Below are 14,134 nucleotides of genomic sequence, written 5' to 3'. Positions count from 1 at the left end.
CGCAACACATTTCTAGAACATAGTGGACCGGACACATTTTCAGATCGCTTGAAGGATCCGCGGAACATTTAAAGATCCACTAAAGTGGCTCTATAGAGCTTATCAATATAGGAAGAATGTTAGTTAGGTGCTCACAAATTTAGCCAAAGGTTTTTCTTGTTTTCGGCGCACCGAGTAAGATGCTATTAAGAATATTTCATATTTTTAAAAAGGGTGGTTGATGACGTAAGCATATCATTCACACACCCTTCCCCCTTGTCATCAAAAGTCAGAAAACCCGAAACCCCCACCCCACCCCCATCGATGTTGACGTAATACGTGAATGACCCCCAAACAGTGCTGGTAACTCGTGGGGAAATTTCCCATATTCGAGGGAAAAATTGGCCAAAATTGGTCCACGTGGGAAATTTCTTGGCGTTTGTGGGAAATTTTGAGAGAGCATCAAACAAAAGAATTTTTGTTGAAAACAATTTTAAACGCAAAACAACGCTTTCCTAGTGAAAAATACTGAATATTTCCAGCGATAGATTTTTAGCACAATTTTTGGAATGAGTGGGAAAAATTTAGTCAAAAGTAGGCTGACCATATTTCCTCGAGAGAAATACGGTAAATTGGAATTCCAAATACGGGACATCGCCAAGAACAACGCCAAAAGTGCACAAAGTTGCCAATTATTGCGAAAATTTGGAAAAAACGCCATGGCGGGAAACGAAGCGTCACTGCAAATTGTAGTGGATTAAAATGAACTCCACGAAATAAAACGTTCAACAAGACAAATGTAGGATTAGCATTCTTATTTATAGTTCTAATTATCGTAATATAATTTATGAGTTGAAAAATAATTTCAATCTTTGACTTCAATAAAGAATAAAAATCCAAGTAGGCGCATGTAAAAACCGGGACGCACCAAAAAAAGAAAGAAAACCGGGACTGTCCCGGGAAATTCGGGACGTATGGTCACCTTAGTCAAAAGGTAAATTTTCAACGTGTTTCGTTTACGCGCCGCTCGTTTCTCGTAGGAAAGTTATACAAACTATCTACACCTGCGGAGCCTCGTAATTCCCGTGTGACGTATGCATGTTTGTCAAATGATGTGAGGAGCTCGTGATAATACAGACGACGCTTTTCATGCGTTAGGAAGAAGAAAATGAAATTCAATTTCTCTCAAACTTTGAGGTTATGATTGACGATGAAAATCCATTAATTGAAGGAATAGGGAACGAGGTGCTCTATGTCTCTTCGGCGTTGCTCGGTGTAGCCATTGCCCTCCTCTGCTTATCCAGAAGGTTAGTATCACGTAAACAAACTTGCTTCGTGCTACTTACTTGTTAGTCATAGGATTACACATCACTGAAGCAGCTTGTTACATGCATACATGCAGGGCCGTAACTAGATACTTTGTCAGCCGGGTCGATTTATGCGCCCCCCCTTGTAATTTAGAAGGAGCAGTTAAAGGGTGAATTACGCGCCCCCATCCAGTCTAGGGCCCTGGGCATCAGCCCCCCCCCCCTCCAGTTGCAGCCGTGGTTACATACAAGTTTGTACTATGAAAAAATCAAGACCCCCCACCCATGATGTTCTGTCTTAAAGAGAATCATGCCCCCCCCCCTCCCTACTCAGAGGTATCTGAAGTATTTAAGCCCTGTGGGTGCTCGACTTGATCTTTATATAGGAGATTTTTTTTATTTCTGAATTGATTCGGTGGGGGGGAAATTGCTCAGAAACGGTGCTAATAAACACTGTGGGTTCTCAGCCGTCTTAAGAGCACCAAATTGATTTTTCTGTGGCCCCGATCTGGCTATAAATGCTCGTCCACGAATTTTACTTGCTGCTCCTTGAAAATTTTAACCAAGTCTAATTTTTATGAGGGAGGGCTCCTCTGCCGTTAAGGTTCTTGGGTCGTGCTCAGGTGGCCTTCCTTATATTCAGATGTCACTGCACTCCCTTGGTTCCAACGGCATTGGCTTCCAAGATAAATCGTACAACATTCCACTAACGTTCTTGAACTGTGGGTCCTGACTCTAGACGTGATTCACAGGGTAATCCGAGATGAGTCTTACGCATCAACTTACAGCCTGGGAATCTGCAGCTACAAGTCATGACCCGAACTTGATTCGCAAGAGCTTCAGACAGAAGCGTCGGAAGTACTTTAGACCTCTTGACTTGGTCTTTATATAGGAGATTTTGATTTCTGAATTAATTCCGGATGTGCTCGGACCTGTGCTACAAAATACTGGGGGGGGGGTGCTCTATGACGCCACTTCCCAGACTGATTTTTCAGAGACCCTTATCCAGGCCAGAAATACCTATGTTTACATGGTTACTCTTGAGCATTTTAACCATATCTCATTTTTATGAGGCCCTGCCTGGGTGAGTCCCATGTTCAAATGTCCACAGCAAATTTGTTTATCGTGTGATAAGGTTCATTATTTACTTTTTGGTATTGACAACAATTTCTCCACTGAATCAGATTTATATTTCTACGTTGGCAACGTTGCCACGATTTATGGCAGCAATTGTGCTTCTTGGCTCATACAATAAAGTTCGTTTTTATTTCACGAAAAATTCTTTTAAAGTGGAATTTCCTTCACTATTTTTTTTACATCGTCTCTATACCCTATTTCTTATACCATAGACGGTTTTTTCATTTGCACTCGTATTTAAGCATTTGTATAAAGCTAATGTGATGTCCATTGAGATGGACACTGTCTTAAAGGTAGCGAAACCTTTCTTCCAGCATTTTCTTGTCGTGCTCTTATGGTTGAAATTTTAATTATATCTTCATTGGAAACTGATTCTACGGCAAAGAATTTTCGAAAAAGTATGATTGGGTGATAAGCAGTTATGTGTAATGTACAGGGTGTGCCAAAAGTCAGTGACTTATTTTGAAAAATCAACATAAAATCAACAAACTGACATCTTAGCGTTGTTTGCAGTGTAATGATTGAGCATTATTTCTTGAGTATTAAAAGAAATTGTGCAAAATTTCATGCATTGCTTGTATTTACCTCAAAACATGTAAACAAACAACAAAAGCAAAATTTTGACTAGCAGTTCGCATTTGAGTTTTGACTTGCTTCTCACCAAGAACTGTTCCCCAAAGCAGAATGTGCTGAAATCTGCGACGTACGTCGCAGAACAATTTGGAAGAATTTTAAGAAAAAGTGCAAAAAACACTATTACATGTATGGGGATTTTTACCGCAGAACATTTCCAGTCAGCCGAGGGCTCATCGCAGAACAGTACTAAACGTTCTGCTTTGGGGGAACTGTTACACTTTGATGGATGTAATATTTGTAGGCCAGCCAAGTCTTATCTTAAATTTACTTTATGTCAATTCATGCATTTGCTAACGTGATCTGCAGTATCGATTATGCTTAAGAAAGTATTGATTCTTGTCGTGATTCATCTCAAACTTATTAATTTTAACCAATTATAAACGATAGAGTGTAATCTATGCATGAAATTTTGAACTTCTCATTTTCCAAAAAATAAAATAAAATAAAATAGTGATATGTTTATTTCACTGCCCCCTCGTAAACTCTGTGATTTTATATAAATATGTAAGTTATGGATGTGTCACTGACTTTGGGCCCGACTTGTATAGTCAATCTGATGTATATCAAATATTAACACATTAAAAAGTGATGACACCAAACAGAAATTTCATATCAATAAACTCGTGGCCCACACATTCTGGATCCCTATAAACTAGACTCTTTGGTGAGCCGAAGCCCAGGACTTTCCATGGCTCCTTCTAATTATAACCATATAAGTTAGTGCGAAAAAACAACCAGTGAAATTTTTAACGTGCTCCCAGGCTAGGAGCCTATCAGTCTCCCCCCCCCCCCCCCGTACCACAACCATATGGGCAGAGCCATATAGACAACATCAAGGGCCACCCTCTGAGCAATCCAACAGACCTCATTCAGTTCTTTTATAATTGATGCTAATTGCTATGAAAGGTAATCAGAAGCTCCTCTGCCACTAAGAGGCTCAGCCCCCAGGCCACGTTCTAGTGAGCCCATGTGTTGACAGAGCTCTTACTGGGAACAGTCATGAAGCCTGCTTTCAGATACAACAATTTTTGAATCTACATTGCGGTTACAAATATATTTTACTTTACTATATATTTTAGACTTTGACATTGAAAACAAGATTTCACAAATTTTGTCCCAAAGTAGAATGTTTAGCATTGTTCTGCGATGATCCCTCAGCTGACTGGAAATGTTCAACGGAAAAAATCCTTATACAAGTAATAGTGTTTTTTGTACTTTTTCTTAAAATTCTTCCAAATTATTCTGCAGTAGCGCTAATTGTTCTGCGCTGTACCTCACAGATTTTGGCACATTCTGCTTTGGGGAAGTTTTGCACCCGTTGAAACCCCAGTGTCCATCTTGATGGACATAGCTGTAATTTCTTTAAAAATTAAATTTTCATAATTTTTTGTGCATAGAGTTAACATAGGCTTTATATAATTATATTTTTGCTATAGAAAAACTTTCTCCTCTGGTGAATTTGATGTGGGGTCTGAAATGGTTAAGACGTCACTGCCAGGGGTTAAGCTGGATAAAATATTCCTTTCGCAAAAAAGCAAAAAGTGGGGGGGAAGCTTTATCAAAATGCTACAATGCTAATGTAATGATTGATGCAGGGCGTCATTTTAAATTTTTCCAGGGGGGGCGGGGGCAAAGAACATGTACTCAATGTATGTACACCATATATATACACCTATATATACACCATTTTTAATGTATTTTCAAAAGCCAGGGGGGACCCTCCCCCCAATGATGGTTGGATGTCTACTCGTTTCGTACCTCCTGTATGCATTTTTGCAAAAGTGGATACTACTTTTGCATTCTACGATTTTCGCATTTTGCAAAAAATGCGACCATAGCTTAAACCCTGGTCACTGCCCCATGAAATAATCATTTCAGTGCATGTCATCCCCAAGTAAGCGTGGCCTCTACCATTGTTTTTAACTATGTCAGAGGAAAAAATGTGTTGTTTCAATCTGACATTTTATTATGTCCATTGGCCTATTGTGGGTTAATTGTCCACAAGCGGGCTCAGCACTTTTTTTTTTTGGCACCAGCCAAGCAATCGCCACTTTTTTATGATAAATTGAAGATGGCTGACAAAGAGCGCAAACAATCACACGGAAAATCCAATTTATTACATGAATCGATCTAATATGTAACAATCAATAAAAATATAACAAGAAATGGGAAAAAATACAGAAAAATTATGCACAAAAAATTTAATGAAATATGCCGTTTATAAGGAATTGCCAAATACTGATGTTGGTATCAGTGTTGCCAATTTTGGCTTGAAAAAAGTCATCACTTTGACGCTGACCATGTTTATGAAAAATTAACCCTATTATGTATAACAGCTGTAGTTCAATCCCCTTTTTAGTGATGTTTTGGAATTTTTTTTTTTTTTTGGCAAAGAAAATATCGGAAAGCATTACGAGAAGTCACCAAGAGTGAAACAGTCGTGCTTTCGGATGTCTTTCTTACAGAATAAAAAAATCTCCAACATATTTGCTAAAAAATAGTCATTAGCATTAGCTATGGCTGTTAAAACAAAGAAATAGCAATGAAAAATTAACAACGATGACAAAAAAAACCATTCTTGGACGAAATAAGAATCAAAATTGAAAACTGAAACACTCTAGAATAAATAATAACATCGGTCGTGAAAAAAAATAACATCCTTAGGCCAGATACGGGATTAAAAATAATAAAAACCAGGACTCTTTTAAATTATGCAACGGTACAAAATGCTCTCTGGGCTTGCCAAAAACTGTTTCTGGGTTCAATAAAACATGATTGTGGGATGAAAATTATAATGGTTGTTAAAAAATTAGTCTTAATATAAAATGTACACAACGCTTCGAGAGAGTACAGTGTAAAATGATATTTCAGAACGGCAACAGAAAATACAACTTAATCAGCTGCAATCACTTATACGTGATAGATCGAGGGAATAAACGGGTAAACAATTATGTATTTTTAAACGAAAACTGTTTAACAAAAAGTGCAAGGGCTAGATCAGACCTTTGTGCCGAGGGTGGGGGGGGGGTGGATATGTACATTACAGTATAGCAAAGGCACTGCGGTCACAACCAGGTTGTGCATAGGTAAAATAAAAGGAAAGAGAAAAAATTAACAAAAGACGTTTTTATTATTTAACCCCCCCCCCCAGATTGACAAAAATATTGGAAATCAATGTTGGTGTGTCTGCTTGCACAAAAGGGTCCCCAAAGTCTCGGAAAAGTCTGAGAACACTATAAATTCTAACCCTAAACTTTGCTTTGTTCTTTCTGAAATGCATCTATTGCAGCTGTTAGCCTCTACTTCAGAAACCTCCATGGTCTGCGAACCACACTTTGGGAACTCTAATTATCCAGAACCTGGTATATAAGAGCTTGTTCCAGATAATTTTTCACACGAGTGCTTGAAATGAGCTGAGGATGAAATAAAATGCAGGAAGTCACAGATTTACTTACAGAACAGCTATTTACAAGCAGCGATTCGACAAAACGCAACTTACAAATAGAGCAATCTACAGAGAGATCTTATCTTCCAACTAAAATTCTACAACTGCTCTAGTTCTCTTCCGGTGGTGTCACTATATAAGTACAGTCGAATCTAGTTTTAATGAATACCGTTATAGCAAAAAATCTCGTTTAAGCAAACACTTTTCTAATCCACTTTGATACATTTACATAGGAGCAATGCTAAAACCTGGAATTCCATTATAGCGAAATTTCGTTATAACGAAGTGATTTCTCCAGAGTTCTCTGAGTTCTTGTCTCTTGAAGTTCGTTATAACTGGATTCGACTGTAGAAATAAACCTTTCAGAAAAATCTTGATGATTCGCAGGGCATCTTTTCATTACTTGTTTGGCATCATAACATTGAATTGGAGCTGTCACCAAACATGCCAAGTTTGTCCTTAAATTTGGCGAGATTTACAGAGATATACGGCACTGATTATTTACAAGTGAAAAATGGTGTAAATATTGATTATTTATCGTTTATTATATAATTTTTCATAGCAAGCTGTTGTTTTCATAGACAAAAAAAAAATTTTCTTCATATCTAACAGGCAATCTTAAGCTTTTATCGCAACGTATCTTTGAATCCAAAGACAAGGAAATTCTAGATTCCCTTGACTTTTAAAGCTAGTTTAATAAATAACGTAGTGTATTCTAACTTGTTTCATGACAATGTACCCACAAAAGGTGGGTAAAATAATGGTCTCTGCCGTTGAAATGATGTGCGAGATAAAGTTAAAGGAGAGTTAATTTAATTATATGACAATTTTGGCTGCCTATAATCATTGGTAATATCTTCTGGTTAATGACTTCCTTGTGTATTGTGTATATCCACGCTGCCCCATTCTCAATAGAATTCTTCCTTGTTCACATTTCTACTATGGGGGCCGTTCAAGTATTACATCATCATTGATGGTGGGGGGAGGGGGTTTCCGATTTGCTGAATTTTGATGACAAGGGGGGGAGGGGGAGTTGGGATAATGCTTACGTCATCAACCGCCCTTTATGAAAATATGAGTTAGGATTCAGAGGGGCAGAGCTAATGACGAAATTTTGCTGACGGGGGGGGGGGGGAGAGGGGATCAAAAATGGCTAAAAATTTGCTTACGTAATACTTGAACAGCCCCTATTATGTAAGACATTAATTGAATTTTAAGGTGTTTCTTTTATCCCCTTCCACTACATACGCACAGGGTACGTTTGATTCTTTATTAGAATCACAATTTAAATAACTTGGTTTTTTTTTTTTGGAAAAATCATTGATTTGAATCACAAAATTTAAATTGGTTTTTTTTTTACATAACTTCAGTGATATTATGTAAAAGTAACCTGGTATGGTATGCATGTTACTAGCATGTGGTAAAGTTCGTGATTGAAAGGAGTATGGAAGATCTTTGGGGGTAGTAAATATAGACGAACTTAATCCCCTAGATAAATTGCAGAAAGAAAGCTTTCTATTTCCAGGATTTGTGCATGGGAAAAAAATCACAGGAAAATAATAGGGAGTCCAACTTAGCACTTGAAGGAAAGAGTCCCAAGGTGTCGTCCTCAAAAAATTAAGAAAAAATTCATGTATATTGATTTCATCCGGGAAACACATAAAACCCCAAAAAATTAGCTGTGGAGTGCAATTAATAAAGCTGCAAAAAATTAATAAAAATTGCAGTGGTTGGCTGCTCATCGCTTCTTGGCGAGATCTATAAAAAAAATCCTTTTCTAGCTCTTTTTTTTCTCTTTTTGTCCTTTCTTTGCCTTCTCCAACACTTTTCTCTTCTAGAAACTAGCTTTTTTTCCCCTCTTTTTCTTTGTCTGTGCTCAGATAATAAATGTTGTTGTAATGACTCCACTTTAAGACTAGAATTGTAGGATTTTTAGTCATTCTTGGCCGCTATTAGCATTCATAATATTAGCTTGTAATTTTTTTTTTTTTTTTTTGAGTAATCTATAATTCCACCAGATTTTTTGAAATATTTTTGTACATGTTTAAATGAGTCGAATCAGTGGCAATTTTTTCAAAACTTTTTGAAGACGTCACCTTGGGACACTTTCCTTGTTAGCTAAACTGCAGTGAGTACTTTCGGTGCATTACAATGTGGTAGGAGGGTTCCCCTGATTGAAAAACAGAAGTCATTTTTTTTTTATAGAGCTTTGAATTCTATTCTCTAATTGCTGATTCAAAATAGTTAATTTGGGGCTCATTGACATTTTGTTACATAAACAGATTTTCGGTGTTCATATTTTTTGCTTGTATATAGTTCATTTGTCAATTATTCATTAATGACAAATTAAATTTGAGCAGTTAGGGGATATGAAAATATGCATTCTTACTGATTAAGATTTGTTTTAATTAATAAATGATCAGTTAAAATCTAAAAAGTGATTTAAATAAAAAAAAAAAATTTTTTTTTATATATATATTTTAAAAATCGTGATTTTTCCCTACTCTGCATGCACGCACACATATAAAGTATCAATTCCAATAGAATATGCATTTTTAGTGTATTGTTGGAAACATGAGATGAATAGTGATTTGGTAGAAGTAACAAACTACTGAATATCTGTTAGGTTCTCTCAAAATTCATTACAGTTCGGAGTTCCCAATGACCTGGAAAGTCAGGGAAATGTGCAAATATTTGATAAAAGTCGGGGGAAAGATCTGTGAAGGGGGAAAAAACAAACCAAAAAAACAAATTTTTAAGGTTAATAATCTGAATGGTATTTCTGTCTTCCAGGGTTTTGGTCGGGAAAATGATCAAGAAGATTTTTCTGAGAACCCTGTAGCTATCAATCCTCAGCATGCTTTCATCATCCAGGGAAAGATTACAATTTTTTTTCCTTTCAGATGAAATTCTTTAAATGATGTACAGATGGCATACGCATAAACACATTTGCTAGTTTTTTATTATTTCTCTAATGCATATTACCATATCACCTAACTGCTTCTTTTCTTCTAATTGCTCAAATTTAATTAAGCATTAATTAATAAACTACAAAAGAACTATATAAGCAAAAAATACCAACACCAAAAATCTGTGTTCGTAATAACATGAAAGGTCATTGTGAGCCCAAATTAACTTCATGGATTAACATATTTTTTTTGTAGAGAAAAGTGCTTTTATTCATGAATCTCCTTCCCCCGTTAAAGTGAATGAGTGGTAGCAACTCAGTATCACATTTATGATGTGCAGGTATCTCAATTCACTCAATGCACAACCAAAGGGCTATTCAGCATCAACTAGATAAAACAAATTCTATGTTGGCAAGATTGTTTCTTGTACGATGAATGAGTGTGTTTCTGACGACCGATTTGTGTGATGTTTAATACTTTGCACATTTTTATTCTTTCACAGATTTATTGAGTTTTGGTAAAAAAAATGAGCAACTCAAAATTTTAATACGAAAAGTAAAGTCAATGCCCAATGGTATTTATGTTGGTGCAACATCTATTATTATTTTGAATCAGTAATTAGGGCAAGGCTTTAACTCTATAAAAACCAACCCGGCCGTAGACGGCTCTACATGCAAACAGCCAAACCGCTCGTAGCCGGCCGAGATGGGGGGTATGGGTATATAAGACATTTTTGTGAAAGGGCAGGGAGGGAAGATTGACAGCTGTCGTCAGAGGCGGGAACGAGAAAGACAAGCGTATACGCCCCATCAGTTGGATTCCGGAAGCTCCACTTCGATAAAGCTGACTGTTGTTTGCAACAATACAACAAAACGAGAGGTTACACTATCATGTTGTTACCCACGACGTTGGCGAAATAATTTTGGGAAAATAATTTTAAAATTATCAAGATGTGTTAAATTTTATTGCTTATAATAGATTATATTGTTTAGATATTTAGAATTTATGGTATCTTGTACTTTTGCGATTGTTGCGTTTTCCTGGAACTTGACTTACAATTAGAGCCAGCTTATGTGCAAAAAAAAGGACACGCAGCATCAAATAATTTTGTTTTATTAGTTGCGTACCAACACAATTTATTGAGCCTGTCATAACAGGTGTTCTATCCGAACAAAATCCTGGCAATTTATTAATTGGAACATTGCTAGATTTCCGAAAGTTCGGTGTCATTTGTGTAATGTTATCCGTACTGAACTTCTGAAAGCCTCCATCTTCTGAAATTTTCAGAAAATGTTTTATTCTTTTTTATTACAATTATGGCGATACTCTCATGAAAAGAACTTTCCTTTACCCAAAATTCGGGGAAGTATTTTACTCCTAATAAGATTTTTAGAAGTGAAAATGAATTTTAATGTACTATTGTGAAAATTATTGTTATGGGGATGATGCCCCTCGTATCGAATGAAAAACATGAAAAGATTCTCTACATAAGCTGAAATGAATTTTTACTGTGAAACTGGGAATGGTCCTGCTTGAAAACGTTCACAACCTTGAGACTCCTTTCCTAACGGCCATATGCTTCGCAAGTTCTGTTACTTTCTCTAATGGTTATATATTTGGATCATGAGTTAGGGAGGGACAGCTGCCCCGTACGGAAAATTGGAGGGGGATGGCAATTTTAGTGACAAAAATGTATAAAAGCACTTTGTTGTGATTCTGGGAGTTGGAAAATCAAGCCGAAAAAATTAGCGCCCACTTCTCCGGGGCACCATGTCCGCCTGCCCCCCCCCCCCCTAGTTGCGGCCCTGGTCATCAATACGCATATTTTCAGTTCACACAAAGAAAACCTTCTATGTTTGGATAAACATGACTAATCGCCGACCGATATTATTTCCTAGGACTGTAAAAGCAATAAAGAAAAATTTGTAAAAAGCAAAAAAATTACGGTATGTTTTTTTGTGTAAAAAAACATAAGGGCATGTTGCAAAGGGACATGCCCTTGAACATGCACATGAACTGAGCCCGTGATAGTAGTACAATACTAAGTAGTATATTTCATTTTGTGCACAATTTTGCAAGTGTTGTTTTATTTCTTTAGCGTATTACTAAGGTTTTTGATTGTTAGTTGAGAGGTTAGTACACAAACCTCTAGCAATACGATTTGACTTCCTTCTGGGACGGCTGCCTTTAGGATTTGGCACCAGACTGCACAGGCTCAATTATGTCCATTTTCGTGCATAAAATGGCCGTGCAATGATAAAAAAAACCACCTAAATAAAGAATGTGGGGGGGGGGGGAACACATTGTTACAGGGGGAGCCTAGCGAGCTATAGCAAAGGGCGGCAGGTTTGAGGAATGAGTGGCCGAGAAAATTAGTGGAATGTGAAAAGAGTGGCAAAATCATAAATCAGTTTCAGCCTAGAGAGTGAGTGACCTAGAACAGGGCTTGACAAATCAAAAAATAATTTAAGCACCAACCAAAATTTCATAGGAGCCAAGCATTTTTTATTAAAATAATGGCTTTATTTTGAAAATAATGCTTTTTTTTTCAGCTTATCTAGGACTCAGCAACCCTTCTCCATGTTGGTAGACACACTGACATAATTACCAAAAACTTTGTTATCCTAACACTTCAATTTAGCAATCAAACATATAATATTTTAGGCACCAATGCCAAATTTCTATATTCGTCATAGTGACCTGGTGCCTGGGAATTGTGAAACCCTGACTTAGAGCGTGTGCAAGTACGTGGATGACCAAAAAAGAAAGCGAGTGACCCCAGGTCGGTGAGCGATCAAAAGCGTGACCTAGAATTGTTGCAAGCGTGTTAATGACCAAGCAAAGAACTACAGAGCCAGGGACCTGGTTAATGAGCGATCAAAATCGTGACCTTGATCGGGTGCAAGCAATGACCAAAACGTATGATCAAATTTATGATCAAACAATGACCAAAATTACGATGACCAAAACGTAACCTAAAGAGCGACTATGCCAGGTCAGTGAGCGATCAAAATCGTGGCATAGAGCGTATGCTATCATGTGAGTGACCAAAAGGGGGGAACGTAGAGATTGTGTGAGCACGTGAATGACCGAAGCAGTATGCCAGCATGCGAGTGGCCCAAAGCGTGATTTACTGATTTACAGACACAGGCGTTTTCACAGGAGCGGGAGTCCAAGACGGGTATTTCCCAGGGTGGTGAATTCTAGGAATAAGTGGTCAAGAATATTAGAATAGAATGGAAGAAGGGAGGCAAAACAGTAAATACGCCTCTGATTGTTGCCCGATTGTAGTAGTATCTGAGCATGAGACTTCCTCATTTTCTACGGATCTAGCGTTTTGATAAACATCTGCTGTTACTACCAACTGGGGTTAGGATTATTGATAAGAAGACAGTCAACGTGAGCAAAGAAGGCACGGCTGTAATTTGTTCAGGGGATTTATGTCCTTTCATTGTCAAGTTTGAAAAACTCATTTTCGCAAAAGGGACACTTCCACATAGTGATTTTACCTCTCTTTTTCTTACGAAGCAGATAATACCTTATAAGTGGGCTGTTTTTATGGGAGTGTTCCAAATAAAGTACGCTGGCACCGGATTAGTACGTGAATACATTCAACAAAATTGTTTGTAAAGTTTTCGTATTGCTCCCAAATCGAGTTTTCTATCGCTTCTAGGTAGTGCATTCAGAAAATGGCCAGCCCCTTTTCTTCCCCACAGATACGATCTTATCCAAAGGTCAACGTTGGTTTTACTAATAGATATTTTTCTTCAAAACTCACATTCCATTTCTATCCAAACGTGAATAGGTTGACCTTTTTCCTTACTCTTGAGAGTTTTAAATATTTATCATTTCTATGTTTAAGTTGTCAATTATCGATTTGAAGCATCACTTTCGATTTGGAAAATGCCTAAAGAAAGTCTCGTGTATGAAGAAATTCGTCGTATTTTGTTTCATGAGGATTCAGGTGATTCCAATTGAAAGTTCCGACAGCGAGTATATAGTCACGAACAAGAGACCACAAGTACACGTATATCATAGCTATAAGGAGATAGGATAGTGGATAATATATCGTCATAAGCAGAGGCGTAAGCAGGGAGGTGCATAGAGGGTCCGTATCCCCTCCTCCAAGTCAACCAAAAATTAGAAAAAAATTATTTCGGTAAAAAAATGCTATATCGAAACTAAATACCTTTCGTATGTTATGTTAACCAATAAGAAGGGGATTCCCTCTTTGATTACTTTTTATCACAAGCATAAGCGTGGACAAAGATCATTGGCGAACGAGGGGGGGGGGGATATTGAGGTTCTAATCCCTCCCCTCAAACAGAGATTATAGTGTTATTTTGCAGGAAAAAACGTAACCTCCCCCCCAGAAGGAAAAAATTTTGAACCCCTACCCCCCTCGAGAAAATTCTGCAGACACCTATGACGGAGATATACTGAAAATGCAAGAGGGCCACAGTTGGGAGGAGGGAGGTTGAATTACGATTGAAGGTTTATCCGTATATTTGTGAATATCATGTCGCTTCTGTATGCATGGGTAAACATAATGCCCTTAAATATCACCCCCCCCCCAATCACAAGAAGAGTTGGAGGAAGTTCAATATGGCTGGAACTAGAGGCACAGTAGCAGGGTGAAGTTTTTCAAGGAGATATACTGTGCATAAGCACTTTTTGCAACTTTGAAAGCGGAAAAATTAAGTTTATCCCCTCACCTCCAA

General features: G+C 37.5%; 1 protein-coding gene across 1 annotated transcript in view; it reads left to right on the top strand.

The window, feature by feature from the left end:
* Positions 1-1,047: 1,047 nt before the first annotated feature.
* LOC149065253 (E3 ubiquitin-protein ligase RNF170-like) overlaps positions 1,048-14,134 on the top strand; it is a 30,650-nt gene continuing 17,563 nt past the window's right edge. Inside the window, exon 1 of the mRNA XM_089254239.1 lies at positions 1,048-1,286. Coding sequence (XP_089110365.1) covers positions 1,180-1,286 — 107 coding nt within the window. The 5' untranslated portion in view covers positions 1,048-1,179. The remainder of the gene's footprint in view (positions 1,287-14,134) is intronic.

Source organism: Pholcus phalangioides, unplaced genomic scaffold (assembly GCF_987345545.1).
Source record: "Pholcus phalangioides strain wild (caught in Gottingen) unplaced genomic scaffold, Ppha-v1.0 ptg000040l_1, whole genome shotgun sequence".
Classification (NCBI taxonomy): domain Eukaryota; kingdom Metazoa; phylum Arthropoda; class Arachnida; order Araneae; family Pholcidae; genus Pholcus; species Pholcus phalangioides.
Note: the sequence above shows the minus strand (reverse complement) of the source record. Positions and strands in the feature narration are given on the sequence as shown.